The sequence below is a fragment of the Paralichthys olivaceus genome, chromosome 8, assembly GCF_024713975.1.
Source record: "Paralichthys olivaceus isolate ysfri-2021 chromosome 8, ASM2471397v2, whole genome shotgun sequence".
Lineage (NCBI taxonomy): Eukaryota > Metazoa > Chordata > Actinopteri > Pleuronectiformes > Paralichthyidae > Paralichthys > Paralichthys olivaceus.
In genome coordinates this window covers 8,184,863-8,203,058 of record NC_091100.1, presented here as the reverse complement: position 1 = coordinate 8,203,058, position 18,196 = coordinate 8,184,863, and the positions used below count along the sequence as shown (strand labels likewise).

The following is an 18,196-nucleotide window of genomic DNA, read 5'->3' as shown; positions in this document are numbered from 1 at the left end:
GCGTGGGACCAAGCTATTTTTAGGAAAATCAGATCAAGACACACTGTTACGAGACCTTATAAATGCCTCAGATGACTTACAGGAAGGCGTGCAGTCAAATCTGCTGTTCATGTTCATGATACTAAGCTGTTGTTGTTGTTGTTGTTGGCAGGTTTACGTAAATGTGTCTCAGGTGTGTGTGTGTGTGTGTGTTGAAGTGAAGGGAACAAGCACAAAAACAGAGAGTTATCACGTCTCCTCAGTTGTTCCTCGGGAAATACCTCGGATGTGATGTGATGTGAATAACAGAGGATACAAAGTGGGATTAGTGCCCAGAGAGAGATTGTGCGAACAGTGGCCAACTAATAACAGAAATTTCCCCTAAGTAGCACTTACCATCACTGAACCCCCCCCCCCCCCCCATGAACAAGTACATACCGCACCAGCTCACTCGGTCAACAATCAAGAGCCCCTTACCACAGATCTACACACACGCACACATATAATCCTTGAAACAACATTTCCCAAAATGACACGTTGGTTGGATCAGCCTGTAGACCCAGTGTGCACAGAAACAAAGCATTCATACGTCCACTGACTTCAGGAAGTTGTTAACTGCAAAGGATTTTCCACAAAATAGTGAATATGAACCTTTTCTTTGACTTCATGTGAATCTGTCTCATAACTATTGAACCCCTAAACTTTGGGCATTATGCATCCCATAATGCTGCATTATCATAGCTTTGAACCGAAACCAATGGCAACGTGGCATTACCCTACATAATGCAGAAAACCAGCGAGTGAGAGACAGTGGCAAATTAGTGAGACAGGAGGAGAAAGGTTTGTTTAGGAAGAAACAACAACATGCAGGAGACAATCATTCTAGGTCATTCATGATTCTTATTGTTCTCCTCAATCATGCAGCTCTGATGTGGAGGTTGGATAATGTTCTCTAGATGTGAACATTAGAAATCTCTCTGTTCATGAGTCAGAGTTGTGTTCTCTGTAATCGCTCAATTAGATGAGATGATTTATGAGATGCACAAAATACAGAACATATATAAAAATAAAATAAATGGCTTGTATCTTTAATATCTGTCTTTAAGTTTATTTTCAGTTGCATCATTGCTTATATGGAATTGAATAATAATCATCATCATCATCATTAATGTTATATTCAAATGTGTCAGTATTATTCACGATCACAGGACACTGAAGCAGTTAAATGGCATTCAGCCATTGATCATTTAAATATTCACACAACTGCATCTCACTGTTTAAGGTACTGAAGAGGCATTTTAAGAAATAGTTGAAACTACTAAAGGTGAAGTATAAACGTTCACACTTAGATCAAGTAGTAATAGTTTTAATAGATAGCGTGACTAGTTGTTGGTTTCATGCCAATTAGCACTTCATTCAGAAGTAATCAAGAACACTTAATCTAATTTAAGTTAAGTGTGCTAAATAGATTAAGACAAGTTTTTTTGTATCTTTCATCATGCAATTATTAAAGAATTGATCCACTGGGCTTTGACACGCAACAGTCTACAGGGTGAATGTTATGTAATGTAATGAGTCTCCGAGGAAAGAGATGTTGAGAGAAGAGCAACATTTAATCACGTAATAGACTGTTAATATGTGGAAATGTCTTCATCAAGCTGCACTTGTGAATCAATAAGAACTTGTAGTCACTTCCTCACTTTGATTCGACAATGAGTTCATCATACACCTTGTAGCAGCTTAATCAATCTGCTCATCACTGGCAGCATCATGTCGTTTCATTTGTCAGAGCACAATGTGACATCAGTTCAAGTTTCTCTGAGGAGAATCACTACGGATTAGCAAGAGGACAGATGTTACAGCTCACCGTGCTCCTGCTGGGTTCAAATGTAATTCAAACACTATAGGTCCACGCATCAGCTGACACACACACATGCTACACACTCACATGATACACACTGTTCCTTGGAACATCAGCCGCTGTATTCACTCACTCGAGCTGCGATTACATCATCATGAGATGTCCAGCTGTTGCTCTGTGTGTGTGTGTGTGAGTGGATGCATTAGACAATGATTAAGCTGTGTTTGGGCTGCTTACACACAGTGGGGCATTTTGCTGAGATGGCACACAGAAAAGAAATCTCCACTGAGTCTTATTGTGTCTGACCAAAACCCAAATACATGTATATGCTAAATTATTAAATACATTTATATTAAGCAGTTCATACAGGTCAAACTGTTTCTGCCAGATCACCGAAATAAAGTGAATACACGCAGGTATACACCAGCTTATATTGTATAACTGAATATTTTAAAAATCTGCTCCGGTGGATGAGGTCACGGTACCGTCAGGATCAGTTTATTAATTAATCCAACTAACTGCTGCCCAGGAAGAAGAAGACAGAGAGGGCCTGATGGTAACGATCATGTCTGTGTGATGCTCATGTTGCACCCTGGGCAGTAATGACCACTGAGAAGCTGCTGCACTCAGAACGGCGCCATGGTGGCTCCAGATGGCCGCTCAGTGGCACAGTGTGACGGTGGCAGAGCCGCAGCCTGAGCTGCTGCTTAAATCCATCTGGACTTTAACAAATGCCTCGTCAAATATTCACCACGTCAGTTCAGTACTGCAAGATTCTGTTCAGTGGAGCAGATTCTGTTCAGCTGTCCAGATTAAAAGTGGAGACGAGCAGATGGGGAAGGTGACTTGTTTACTTGTATCTACGTCCACAGCAACTCTTATTCCTTGAACAGCTGATTTAAAAACAACTGTATGTGAATAATGGTGAGAAGTTTCCTATCCTGTTATCAGTCATATAGGGCTACTGTATCCTGTGCTTCTTCTATCACACACTGCTGGTACAGCTGTCAGTGGACATTTGAGGTTCATTATCTTGTGAGCCGGAGGAGCCTGGAATCGAACGTCTGAACTTCTGGTTAGTGGACAACACACTGTATCACCTGAGCCCCAGCCCAGGTATTAGAAGAAGATGGATGTCAGAGCAGATCCACTTTATAAGAAGGAGGAAGAGGGAAACTGATAGAGAAAGACTAACAGGAAAAAAACTTTAAACTTGATCTTACCTGTGGAGGAGAAGGAAGACCATTTTTTCTTGAAATGCCATTCCTGAAAAATCAGACAGTTTTTAATCATACAGAAGCCTCAGAAATCCCTGCACAGTGTATTTGTGTACTTATATAAACAGTATATCTTTGCTGCCTGTCTTTATCAGATAGTGTCTCTCAGTATGACATAAAAATCTCTTTAGGCAACAACACAAACAGAGCAGCCAGTGTAAAACACACATTTAGTTAACAGTTGCTACAGTTTGTGTTTACATAAAAATGTCAAAGTGGTGAGAAGAAGCAATTCATTACGTGTTATGCCATTTTTTTAAAAATTACTTGATTGCTAAATTAGCAATCAAGCTAAGAAAGTTACCCTGTCTGAGATGTCTCCATGGGCTTTGGTCCAGGTCTCTCATCAACACACTCCTTTACCTGGAAAAAGATAAATACTGAGATGTTTGTAGACAGACATCAGTTCCACATTCATCTTATATTTAGTTTTATTACAATGTGCGCATAATTAAAACTATAACAATAACTATAACAATTTCCTGCCAAAAAATCTAATTGCTTTGGAAGTAGCATTAAATAAACGTTGATATAAGTAAGACCTACCTTAAGACTTATCAAGGCCTAATATTCAGATCTTAAAATGTTAAAGTTTTTTAGAACCGCAGGAACCCTGAAACAATATCACACAATAAATGGGACTGAAGGCTGAAGTTTGTCAAAAAGGTCACACAGAACCAACCACATTGTATATAATGTACTAATTGGATCTTTCTGTGTTGTTTACAATGAAAAGCACGATGACAAAAACAGCTTTCAGAGCTCTGGATGACCTTCGATGGCTCTTGACATAACAAGCTCCCATTTACAGAGACGGCTGTTCACATCGACAGACACTCACTCCCATCAAAGCACTGCTGTCAGCCACTCAGCACAATAGTCATCCAGCCAGTCTGCTATGCAGTGCCAGCTATCACATACCCTGTATACACCCTATGTGTGTCAAGGCATCGTGTGTCATCTGCACCGTTATATAACGGGTTGGTGCAGGGAGCATTAAAAACATAAAACCACCAGCGAGCTCTGAGATCCACTTCCGTAAGTGTGAGAGTGAGCTGATGAAATCTATTTCCATCACTGGGGGGGTGGAGAGCAGCTCGCTATGCAGCTGATCTTCACATTAAGACACATCAGAATCCAGCATGCTAACATGCAGCTATAGTGGAGGAGGAGTGTGCGGAGATTGGATCCTGTTACTACAGCTACAGGCTTCACACCATTTCCTCGTCACAACTTTCACAGTTCTCTCACACTCTTTGTAAAGAACTCTCTCTGTACCACAGCACTGTTAGCTATGACTCATTCAAACTTGGCGGGCGAGAGAGCTGAGAGTGGATTGTATTATCTGGCTGTGCTTGTACTCTAGGGGAAAGTGATGCAGATAAAATCTTGTATCGTATCTTGAATTTTTAACTGTTAATTATTTGGAAGGTTTTGTTTGGATTGATCAATAACATTGTGAAAAATTCCCATCACAATATCGTCGTTGAGTAAAACCCTAAACCCAATTTTATATTAGTATTTTTTGTAGTAAGATTAAATGCTTAATAAAATTTAAATTTCTAATAAATAATGTGTCTATTAACAAATCCTTTAATGCATATGCAATGATGTAAACATCAGTCCACAGTTTCAATGCTTATACAAAACAATACTTTTCTCAGAACCTTACTTTGAGGAACACAAATGTTTTTCTACAGAATTTTTGTAGAAATGTTTTTTAAAGCTCAATGTTTGAAAGAACTTTCCGTCCATTATTTCAATCTCAAAGTAAAGTAAATAGACAAATACAGAAAAACTAATCTGAGCATCCGATCCTGTCTTAAGTTGCTCTACTTTTTCAGTTATTTGGTGCTATGAACAAATTTCAGTTGGAATTGAAATTTTCATATCACAATGTGTATAAACAATATTTGATATTATGGCAAATTTTCCAAAAATTTGATTGAGAAGTGGTGAAGGGATAAAACAACCTGAATTACCAAAAATATGAAAACCCTGAAATGGATTTATGAACATATGCCATAAAGAAGAGCTACCTATTAATTTGTAACATTGTGAGCAATTATTTAAAACAACCGAAGATATTTAAGAGGTACTATTGTTGGAAATAGCTTAAAAATGTTTCCCTGTTGTCCATTTCGTGGAATTCACTTGTAAATAAATACATATTTCCTCAAACTGTCCAACCCTGGAAGGAGCTGTTTTGATAAATAAAACTACTAAGGATTCAAAGAATAAGCAAAATAAACGATTTAAGAAATATTCTACGTGAAAGAAATACTTCACTGTATCCTCGACAAGATACAAATGCTGATCGCTTAATAAAACCAGCACTTGGAACATGTGGTCTCGAGAAACAAACCACAACAGCTGAGAGGTCATGTTGCTCTCATGTGGATCTTATTAACTGGATAAAAGCTGCAGCTAGATGCTCACTCATCGCCAACCCTAGCCCTTACATATGCACTGCTCCTGGAAAAAGTGGTTAACAATCAGTGTAGCAGGCTGCATATTACATCCCCCTGTACAACGACAACAGCAGGGGGCCATTAGGCAGCTGCACAGCTTCCTGTCATCTTCCAACTTGTCTCCATTTAGTGATTCTTGTTAACTGCAACACTGTTATTTGCACGGAGCCAGAGACAATGATGGCAGTGGTTTGAGCTGAATCCTTTGTCAATTTATCTGCAGCACAGGTGCATTAGAGGAAATGATGTGTGAATGTGGTGATGCTGTTTCCAATGACTTCCTCAAAGCTTAAATATTCAATTTCAGAATTTGCTACAATATAGTGAGCAACGTTACAAACTACAAGAACAAAGACAGAAAGAAGTAAAATAATGAAAACAGAGACAAGTAGAAACTGCCAAGATGGTCACAAAAATAAAAGGTGATGAGGAGAGAAGGTGTCATGACTCACTGTGTGTGCATCCTGATTGTCAGTGAGTAGCACCAGCGTGGGACTGTGTTTTGACTTCCTGGGTTTGGGGGTTCGCTCAGTGTGAGCGGTCTGGCCTCCCTGTGCGTCCACGTTGCTGCTGCCACCGCCTGCGTCCTCCCCCACGCTGCCCGAACTGCTTCGACAGCTCGATGGGATGTTCTCCTTGTTGGTGTCTGCTGTGATGGATGCAGCTCTGTTTCCAGTCAGGACAGAAAAAGGTGAGGAAATGAGATGTCTGCCTTCCACCTCACTCTCTCTGCTGCGCACTTCGGTATTGTCTTTACCGGCTTGACATCGGGTGAAATGCTTCAGGGAACTAAATGCCAAGGTCATTGCAGCACCTCATTTACTTATACCCTCTCCAGTGACTCATGTGCTGTTTAGTTTTTGTGCTAATTCTATTTACTGTCTATTTAATGTTCCCGCTCTTGTTGACATTTTCTGCCGTCTTTGGACTGATGTCCTCTTCTAATCCACGAGTCACTGATCTCTCATACTCCATCAACAAGGATTAACTTCTTACTGCAATGACTCCAGTTGCTGTGCGTGTACTATCTCTCAGTGGACGAGCTTCCCATGCAGGATGAAACCTTATAAATGTTTACTCTTACCGACATGCTAACTGGAAGTAGAACCATTGCACTGAAGTCAGAAGTTATTAATGAACCTAATGTAATTTTGAGTTACTGGTGTAAAATGTAGAAACCACAGTGCAAAAATATTCATCAATCAAGTGTTTCTGTTACTGACACACTAAAACTTATATTTCATATAATAAGCAAATAAATTGTGGAAACAAAAACAATATTTTAAGTAGCTATCTTTTGGCTAGGCTCTGATATCCTACCTCAAAAACTCAATACATAAATACATCCCCTGATAACTTCTGTATTTCATATGCTGAGTCACTATGTCCTTGAACTCAATCTAACAATTACATTTTATCTATTTATTTTTTTTAATTATTTTTTGTGTAACGTGCCTGTTTAATCATAGTTTCTTAAAATAAATCAATCAATCAACTCTTCTTCTTCTTTGTAACAAGCACATTGAACTGCTGTCTAACACACAGGAAACAGTAATGCCACTTGGACTCCTCCAAAATAAAACTTCCTTTTACACACATTTTTAATCCTTGCCAAAACCTTAATGCATATATTACCCACAATGCGTCTACTGACATTTTCGCCAAAGAATTGGGTATGCTCGCATAACACACCAGCCTCAAGCCACTAGAACCAGTAATGAGACTTTGGTGTGTAAAGTGTAAAGTTCCCCTTTTATGTGTTTTTTTAGATCATGTGAAATAATGTGTTTTTGTACTTTGGTATATAAAGTATATTGGTGCTGTGCTACAAAATATACTTTTTCCAATAGAAATACTTTTTCTATTGAAATTTGATTATGATTTACAGCAGATTTCTTCACTTTTTTCACTTTGAAATGAAGTAAGACTTTAAAGACAGATAAAAATAAACCCATGTGAACATGGTTTTTGTCAGTATGCTTTTAAGACAACCCACCACTAATTTCATGCAGGTATATCAACCGCTAACTTCATGACGATGCCACCATCGTACCCGTTTCTCTCTCGTTGTCTGAGTCCTTCCTCCTGCTGCTCTCTCTGGTGTCGACGTCTCTGTCGAGCAGTTGGCGTCACTTTTGGAGATGTCAATTCACACTCCTTTGAACTTTGATCCCGCAAAGGGTTCACGTCAAAGAGGTGCTGCTCTACTGTTGATCGTATGGTCTTGTCCAGGAAACTATAAATAAAACATAAAATAAATTAACAGTGTCACATGAGGTATAATTTCAGACTTTTTCTCTAAATAAAACGTGAAGATGGTAGGAAAGTCCACTTACTTCACCACATCTGGTCTGCAGTGGACAGGGGAGAGGTGGTTACTGAAAGAAAAACATGAGGGGGAAGGTGAGTGAATGCTACAGAAACAGGTGGTCACAACAGGTCACTGAGCAACGCTGAAAATCCCCCAGGCTCTGATTCTGGCCCTAGGTGATCGAGGCATCTAGTGTGTGTGAGTGTGTGTTAACTTCAGCTGTGTTTAGAGCATGAGAACGTCCTCTGAGAGCAGAGGGACCGGCTTCTATGACAACCAGTTAACCCTGCTGTAGGATATGGATGATGTTTTTCTCAATTAACTATCATTTCTATACTAACTAGTCCTCATTCTGGTCTTGAATCAAAGGCTGTTCTGTTGGTTGTCTGTATGTACTTTATATAACTCATCAACTACATCATCCAAGCCCCTTAGCCAAAGTCACGCTATCAAAATTTTATTGAAGCAGTAGTTGTTGAATATAGAGCGAAAATATTTAGTTAATAACTCATTAACACTTAAGCCATTAATTAAACAAAAATCATAATTTGGTTCCAATTTCTTATGCAACAATCAGCTTTTGAAATCAAATATCATTAGTTTTTACATTTTTATGGACGACATGAGAGAATATGTCAACAATCACTAGGCCAAGTGATATTTAATTTCAGTATTTTTTTAATAAAAATGTGATGTCATCGATTGACGTCATGCATCTGATTTATATCACCATAAATCTAATATATTTAAGCATTTAACATTGTGGGAATATGTTTGTATGTGTAAATATGCCACCTTCAGGCCTGGGAAATGTTGATGGCCATTTTCCACTTTTTCTAATTAATAATAAAAGATAAGGTTCTGAAATTTTTATTATTAATGTGAAAAAACAGATCTAAAATTCGAAATTTTTTACTCTTCACAAAGTCACTACAGGTTTCACCACCTTGTGCACGTCATGTCTGCTTTCCTGGAGGACAGCTACCTCAACAAGTGTAAGGGTCACCTGAAAAATCTTCCTAAACAGTGGTGTTGACAGTAATAACACAGCTGCAGAGGTCTGATAAAGAGACAAATAATGATGTAAAGATTGTACACTGTGAAGGTGACTGTGGTGAACCAGCGTAAAAAGACACTGACATGTTTTGACACTATCAAAGCTGTAAGCAAAGATAGTGAATTACATGAAGAGAGAACACGCCCTATTGTGTAATGACAAGATGGTCACTTTGATGAGTATAAACAAATCTGATCATAAATATGGAGCAGTAAATTTCCAGTGCTATGATTTGTAAAAAATATTTTTTATCATGACTACAATAATCAATACGCATATATTTCTATTGTGTGAAAACTTAAAGATCCTTCACCCTCAGTTCAATTCCATTTCCTCAGGGAGATGGACAGTAAAGAGTCAGATGATAGCTGGAGCTCAGAGGTGGAGACCGCAGACTACACTGATAGATAATCTCTGGGAACAGCAGGAATAATTTTAGCCCACTGCCTAAAATTAGAACCGGCATTGAAAGCAGGAGGTTAAAGGAACAGCAAACAGTTTAACGCTCACTAATGTTGACTTAACTTTCAACCTCAATGCTTGCAAATGTCACGGGCACACATTCATTTAGTGCAGTGGACACGTTAAGGTGTGAAATATGACAGAAGTTTGAAGATCTGTTGTAGGCAGTTATAAGCCCTCTGCCAAGCAAATGTTGCAAGTTTAGCACTGATAAAACATTTTTGTGTCAGTTCATTTCCACGAATTCTTGATATACACCGACTGCGTTGGTGCATATCATGATCCGTAATGTAAAATCAGCTTTATTTCATGTCTGCTTATGCCACATTTAGGCTGCTGATGAAGGAAACAGCTGGGCCTGGCTGACTGTAAGTGTCAAGTGTAAAATATTGGGTAATAAAATATCTTCTGGCAGCAATGGTCGTCTCAAATAATCTTCAGGTTGGCACAGTGCAGCAAAAGTGTGGCAATTTGGTAAATCACCAACGCAATGATATCACTGCCTAGGAGGAACTTTGTACCACTGATTTAGTTGTAACTAAAGATGCAGCCATGTGAAAGCACTCTGGTATGAGACAGCATAGCTGGATGGTGTGCAATGGTATCTGACTCATGAACTACTGACAAAAAAGACGATCGGGAAATAAGAATGAGTCACTACACCAGGAACATAACAGGAACATTACCAGCAGAATCCGAGTGAGTCTAGCTGACAAGCCTTTCTTAAACAGACATATTCTAAAAATATAAAACGATGCCACCAGCTACCATCCAGTGTTTTAGCAGGAACAGATCAGCTGGGGATTTTACAATAAGATGATTGTGTCATTTTATTCCACTGTTAAATCTTCCTCTACAGGCACTTCTTGCCTTCTATTGTCATTGTTTAACAAGGACATGAATGTTTCATCTTCAAACAAACTTGTTACTGTGAGAGAGAATGTTACCACTGAAGAGGAAGTAAAAAAAACAATGCTTAAGAATATCCGTTGTCTGGTCAGCTCCAGTTATTGGCCATAGAGTAAATGTGAACTTGGATTTATGCTGATTCAGTGAGGAATTTAAGTTGTACTATTTTTCAAGAAATGGTTTGAAATTTTGGGAAATACACTAATTCAGAGAGAGAGGAGAAGACAGATCCATCTCTCATAGCCCGCGACACAATTCCTTAACACGGCTTAATTAACGAGCTTTAGAGCACGATTGAGCTGTCCCCCCTATAACCTTTATGCTAAGCTAAAGCTAAGCTAAACATATCCTGGCTGTAGCTTCATATTTAGTGGACTTTGAACATATTGATACATTTCTTTAAGAACTAGAATGGCACTCAGTAGAGGTACATATGTCCACCAAGGCCCAACTGTCCCTTAAATTGAACAAACTGCTCATACTCATGAATATGTTCATTAAATATACCGATCAATGACTTATTCCCTGGAAAATTAGTGAAAGTGTAAAAAAACCAAAAAAAACCCAAAAACTAAATCTCGCAATATTAACAGAGTAAAAAAAAAAAATCCTGGAGCAAATTTAATGGGTTCTTCCCTAAATTATAAAACATCCTTCCACCAAGTTTTAGGGAAATTATTTATGTTGTTTTTGTGTAATCTTGCTTACAAACAAACCAACTAACCAACAAACAGGCAGGGGTGAAAACACAACCTGCTTGGCAGAGGTAAATATAATGAATGTATCTGGTTTGTCTGAAAACTATTTTTGAAGTTATCAACTAGTGACAAGTCAGCATCACGACTGTTTTTATTTTGTTCATGTCTGCAAAATTTGCTGACTTTTAAGTCTGGTTTATAATGACTTTAATTGTGCTATTATGCTATTACTGTCCTGCTAAGTGTGATTTTGAATAGCGCGCAGTGCAAAGCTTTGTTTAACAGGGGCTTAAAGTTAGCTTAGCATAATTGCTTTTATACCTGACCCACTAACTAAGAAAATTGCTTTGCAAATAAAAGTAAGAACAAAATAATATGAGTCTGTCATTAGTGTCTGTGTATTGACGGTCAAGTGGTCTTAAAGGCATTAAAGGTGCAGAGGAAAAAACTCCCAAAGTTTACACAGCACATGATTATTCTTTTAAATAAGCATGTGCTTCTTTTATATAACTTTCCAAAACCAATTTTTATTGATTTGCTTTCATGTGATATTGTGGTTTAACTGTGATTTTATCGTTTTCTTTTACTTGTTCACATATTTTTATTGTCATTTCACTGCTTTTTTTTTAATAGTTTTTATTTACTTTTCTTGCTTTGGTGTCAAAGCACTTTGTAAACTCTGGTTTTAAAAAGTACGATATACATAAAGTTTATTATTATATGTTTATACCAGTCACAGTAAATCCAATGCTACCAGGGGTCCATTCAGGTAATCCAGTATTAAACTTTTAGGACCTGACTAATATACAGGACCTTTGAGGAAACAAACAAACTGGGTAAAATTAAATTGATCTATAATCCATTTCGACTGAAGTTAAGCTCATGTGTAGACTTCAACAAAGAGACATTCTGTATGGTGTGTGTGTGTGTATGCAGTTTGTGACAAAGTACAAGTTAGCTACGGAATTAGTCAATGATGAACATGACCAAGAAAGAGGAAAGAGATAGGAATAACATTTAGTCCAACATTGACAATGTGGACAATCAAATTTCTGTCCACTGACAAAGTGATTAATCATTCACTTTATTAGGTTCACCTGTAAAATCTAGCGTCATCTAATATGTCAGAGAGGTATTTGTTTATCTATTTGTTTGGTTATTGAGGGTGCAGTTGCAGTAGTGTCAGCTCATATGTTCTATATTATATTGACAGCGCTCTAATTTACAAACATAAAGAGGCAGGGATATTAAAAGCACATTAGAACACAAAGCAGTCCAGTACCACCATGAATTAACACGTCTCAGAACGTTTTAACAAACAGTCCATTGTTATTAGTTTTGTAAAATATTATCACCAGTTTACTAAGCATGCTGAGTATAGAGATTATGCAATACACACAAAGAGATTATGTATTCTATACCAGAGGTATTTTGTATTATATACTACACATACCGTACATAGCTGACTCTGTGACTGACCACATGTACAGGCTATGGATCAGTGTACACGTTGAGACCTTTGACCGTCTATCATACATATAAGGATTTGTATTTGATTCAGTTTTTTTTAATTTTTGTCCAGGTTTACTGCTGATATTTTACAAAAGCTGCAGGTCTTATCTGTATGCAAGCATTTTGATCATTTAAGATATGCATGTCCAATGATGCTGTAGCTATCTTTGATTGTACAACAGTAAGATTTAACCAGACTATAAAAAAACCTTAAAATCATATAACAAATTTAAATTTTGTGCACAATTTTTTTTGTCTGCTCTGCGCGCCTGTAACCTTGTCACCCTGGCAGCAATAATAACATTTGCTCACAAAAACAATCGCCCTTGAGCAGTATCAGGTCTAAGGTCACATCAGCAAACAACACTCGTCAAACTGTGCCAACTCTAAATGACTGAACAACGAAGAACGAGCCATTTAACGCTGGCTGGACGAGCTGCTGTGTATCCAAGGCTTAAAGTCAACATAGACTGGGTGCTAACTGGGAAATCATAGCAGACAGGTAATTGATGATTAACAGGTGATTATCAATGAGGTGTGGCCAGGTAGAAATGAAAGGTTATTACTTGTGTGTGCAAAAACACGAGAGCCATTGTATGTTGCTGTCATTCCCTTCACTGTATTGGATTTTTACTCATAAGGTTCATGTTTTAATTTGACAAGGAAATATATCCGATTTTTGAACTGACTGTAAACCTTTTCATTAATGAGTTGTTTAATTGATTCTTGACCCATAAAATAATACAAAGAAAAACTGGAACTAAAACAACAACAAGGCTCTGCATTTTTTTTAATCACATTTTGATTGAAAAATAATTTATTTGTTTATCAAAATAGTTGTAGACAGATGTTTTTTTGTCAACTACTTAATTAATCTACCAATAATTTCTGTTCCATATATAATTCCTACTGAACTGTTCAATAACCTTAACTATGACATCATTCTGAAACGGCGTCTTCACCCCGACATCTCTTTTGCTTCGCTGTTGTGTCTGAAACACGTGATGTGGTTGCCTCCGCCACAATAACAAACAGTGGTGAGTAGAACTGTTGCATGTGCACACTGCCCTGCTTTCCCTCTAACTGGTGGTTCCATTGTTTCCGATGATAATGCACTGAGGCAGCACGCAGCCACTTGTCCCCACCCCCTGTCCAAAACAACACACTCTCACCCAATTCTGCCAGTGGAGAGACAGGAAGCCTACCTCATGTAGAAAGGAGATATTGGCCTCTCTTCTTCTTGGGAACTGGAAAAACGGAAGAAAAAAAACACAGATAATTAATTAGCTTGCACAACGTGGATATTAAGCGCTTTGGTATAAAAACATTAACCCCTCCACCCCAGCCCCCTCACCCATCACAACATGTTACTGAGGCTGAAAATAGGAGCATAAGGCAGGCTTTTGTCAGTTGAATAATGGCCATGCAGTGCTACACATCAGTGCCTTTGTGGAACTTGTCTCGGGTAATTATTATGAACCGACGGAGAATTGGCTGCTGCTCAAGAATATAGGCTGGCTGCTGCTCCTGAATGTATGCCAGCTATACATGATGAAATAATGTGGCTATAAGGGGAACTCAGTGTTGGTAATGATGTTGAGATTGCTTCACAATTTTATATCCTGACACCAACAGGCTGAAAATGTCATAATCACCAAGTGTTGTTTGCCTTCAACACTGCATTGTCTTCTCTAAAATCAAAGCAGGAAGGAAAACACTGCAATCAAAACCTGAAAAATTATACGTTGGCCAAAAGTAAGTGTTGACGGAGCTCAATAAAGCTGCCTTTATAAAAGTTTGTTTCATTTAACATGAGGTTTTCTTACACAACTAAAGTTACAGTCAGTAGTCCATACCAAGGCCCAACGGTCCTCTGGCGAAAACATAACCTCCTTGGTGAAGGTAATAAAAGTCCTGCTACTATGTATGATACCTAAGCATGATTCACTTTTAAATGCCTTCATTTTTAATGGATGTCAAAGAGACAAGCAGGAATACAACATGATCTCTCAGTTTTCAAATATGCAGCAGAAAGAATTACAACAAAAGTTTGGGTTAGAAAATCTTTATAAACCAGGTAGAGTGAAAACTTCTTTCACATTTTAACTGCTCTACTGAGCATCCATCATTAACTGGATGACCACAAGGTTGGAGATAAGATCTTTTTCCAAAACAGCTTCACAAAGTGCTACAATACAACCATTAAAAGATCTGAATCAAAGCAAGGAATACATTATTTGAATATTTATATGTAAATCTGTTACATCTCTAGAGGTGCCTAAGAAGCAACTACACTATAACTCTGAGATTCAGTTAAGGGACCTAATATTCTGGCTTGTTAATTATGTTAGGAGCAAAAAATAGATTACTTTCATATCTCAGTCAGTCAGGATTGTGGGTTGTCAACACGTTGAGTCTCAGATGTTATCAAACAGTTGTTTTTGAGTGAATGTTTGGTAACTGTGTGTTTTGGTAGTGTTCTTGGGTTGCACTGTAAGGAAACCGAGGGGTTAGGAAACCATGTTGGCAAGTCAGACAGCACCTCAACAACGTCAAAACAAAGGATTTGGGTTTCAAGTCAGGCAGGAACCAAAATGGGCCAAAGTTTGTTGAACTTCTTAAGTCTTTTCCAGTGACACAATATACAGGAAATGTTCTTCTTCCTCCAGCTTTGATTGATGTGCAGGTGTAGTTCACCGAACAACACTTCCAAATTCTCTTGGAGTCTCATTGGGAAATGTTTTTTTTATTCGCCCCCCACACCCATGTTCTTAACTGGTGTTACACAGTCTGGCAAGCGTATTAAAATAATGTGTGCCGTCACGGACGCTGTGAATTGCGAAAGCGGAAATCCTGCTTACCCACTACCTTACTGAGGGGATAACAAAAGCTTTGTAGGGATATTCGGAAAAGGCCTGATCCCTCCAGGGTGAATGGAAAACTACCAATGACAAGTTCACATTTTCAAGATTTATAAAAATGTGTAGACAAGGGTAGTCAGGCTTAGCAGATGCTATTCACTTGAATAATCCTCAGGTTGGCTTAGTAATTTCTGTCTGGGTCTTTTTACTTCCCCCTGCCTTACCTTTTCCAAAATCCCTTTTTAACATAGAACCAGAACACTTCCTGCTTAGCTTGTCGCAGTGAGAGGACTGATGTGGAAAACAGTCTGGCTAAGTAAGACCACAACAAGGACAGATCGCTAATTCATCAATGCATAGGTGAAGCTATTTTTGCAAGAGGCAAGGAGTCCCATGCACAAGTCATTTCAGTCTCTAGTTTGCTCAGGACCCCCAAACCATCGGCTCTTGGACGGGCGCTGGACATTCTTAGAATACCACCGAGCAAAAACTGTGTGGTGGTCAAGACCCAATGTATGTATTGGATAAGCCTGGCTAAGCTAAGCTTGGTATATGCTCATACCATCAGAGAAAGGTGTTATAGCAACAGAGAGCCTCATGATTTTAGTTTTAAAATGAGGGAGACCTGTAGATGATTGTAACAATTTACAGATGCATCTTCCATGGGTACGAGGGAAGAGTTCAGACACCTATCATTTTATTTGTAAAAATGACACAGCAGTGTGCTTCATAGCATAGAAGAGCTAATGTCAACTGTCTAAAATTATTGCTGCCTGAAAAAGGGAAAACATATTTTACCAAGACGTTCACAGAGGTTGAAAGAATTTTCAATACCAATGAAATTATTTGGTTCATGAAACAATAAAGATTAAAAAAAACAAATTCACCTTTGTGCACACTGGCCTTCATTTGGATGACTAATCTTTTTAAATAGTTTGGCTTTTTGTGGCTTTTAACAATTTAAAATGCCCATTGCATCTTCTTATCTGGGTCCAAACCCAGAATTGTCTTCACTTATCTTCTGATAAATTCAAAATCCAAATGTGCTCAGATAAAAGCAAGAAATCCTCACATTGGAGAAGCAGAAACCAATGAATCTTTAGGCATTTTCTTCAACATTGCCAATATGATATCTGGTTGACTTTGACTTCCTACTTGTCAATATCCTATGACTGGAATGAGTGAGTATCTTAGTACAGTTAAGGGCCGTCGACTGATATGAGATTTGGAAAAAAGGCTCTTCAGTAACATTAAAAGTGCAGCAGATCCTGTCCGCCCCAGCCAGTGGGTTCCCGCTGTAAATATGTGCTGACATGCTTTCAGACTTTGAGGCTAACGGATGAGACTTCCTGACAGGCGGCCAACAATACTGTTATACCCACAGGGATCCTGCACTCACACCACACTGCAAAGTTCCTCACTCCCACCTATTTCCAATGGGCTTCTAAGAAACCCAATAGTTACATCACAAGATTCAGCGTACCATGGCAACTCCACACAAAAGCCAGCATGCATCTCCTACGTGCAAATACGCAGTGCTAAGAGCAAAATATGTTCACATGATGCTGCTATGTTGGCTCATGTGGCGTGTGCGGTGAATGAGGTTGGTGTCATATTTCAGGTACAGGTGAGAGCACCGGGCGTACGCGATTACTGGCTTCATTCAGATGTAAGACTCAATCTGTAATACAGTACAGAGGACACATGAGAAGGTCTAAAAGTGGAGTAAATGCTGAGAATGACGATTTTCATTTGTGCAAAACATGACCCGGGTGACTCGGGATAGGGGTAGTTCCTGGAACGAGGGGTGCAGGTGTCAACACATGTGTCATCGCATAAATAAAAAATTCTTCTTCATTACCACAAATGAGGTGGAAACACACTTTTATCTAAATTTAATTCCTGAATAAACTTCTTTTAATGACTTGACTTAATAATTTAACTAAAAAAACATATTAATTTAAATGCTGCACATAAGCAGTTACATGATTCATGCCATTCTGTGTCTGTTTTATTTAGCTGTGGCCTATTCTGTTTGTGCAGTGCCTCTGTATGTGCTTTACAATACCGACACAGATTGGTCTGACACATACCTATGGAAAGTGAGAGCAAGCTGACAAGAAGCATGAGAGCAGATATATCCAGTAATGAAAACATACACTGATGGAAAATTATCAGATACTTACAAGGACTTCATGTGTCAAAATTACAACTAATTAAAAGTTACACACTTTTTTCCACCAAACCAAATTCATAAAAAATACACTTTCTCAAATTCTTTAAATTATTTTTAAACATTGAACAAAAAGACGTAAGAGTATAATTTTTCAGACACTGCTAATGAGCTATCTTGTATCAAAGATGGTAAATTTTTGTCTTTTTCCTGTTTCAGGTGTCTATAAGTAAACACGCGAGTTCAGACTGCTGACGCTCATTGCTGCTATCCCCTGTCACGCTGCCTGTAGATCTGTCACCCAATACGACCTGACGAGGAGAATTTTAGTGTGTGGGGAGGATAAAATTTGCCAGAAGATTTACTGGTACCTTGACATGGTGAGGAAAACTCCTGCCACCTTAAAAGTATTACATTTACCACTTGATTTAAACAGACACATCTGTTTTGTTAACATGACAGGGTTGGCCTTATTTAAGCCACACAAGAAATACGGGTTGTTATCTTTGATGAGGGACACTTTCAAAAACACAGAGTTTAAAAAGTAATTGATATTTGTTACATTTTGTTTTTGATACAGTTATTGTAAACATATTACCCTGGATAATAACTAGAATTGTTATTA

At 38.3% G+C, this 18,196-nt stretch overlaps 1 protein-coding gene across 4 annotated transcripts in view; it reads right to left on the bottom strand.

Moving 5' to 3' along the window:
- The window catches only part of fam13a (family with sequence similarity 13 member A), a 49,817-nt gene that overhangs the window by 11,124 nt on the left and 20,497 nt on the right, over positions 1 to 18,196 (bottom strand). For all 4 annotated transcript variants that reach the window (XM_020101304.2, XM_069530981.1, XM_069530980.1 and 1 more), the window contains exons 9-14: positions 13,743 to 13,784; positions 7,925 to 7,966; positions 7,642 to 7,824; positions 6,041 to 6,254; positions 3,422 to 3,480; positions 3,064 to 3,106 (exon numbers count right to left, since the gene is read on the bottom strand). In XM_020101304.2, coding sequence (XP_019956863.1) covers positions 3,064 to 3,106; positions 3,422 to 3,480; positions 6,041 to 6,254; positions 7,642 to 7,824; positions 7,925 to 7,966; positions 13,743 to 13,784 — 583 coding nt within the window. The remainder of the gene's footprint in view (positions 1 to 3,063; positions 3,107 to 3,421; positions 3,481 to 6,040; positions 6,255 to 7,641; positions 7,825 to 7,924; positions 7,967 to 13,742; positions 13,785 to 18,196) is intronic.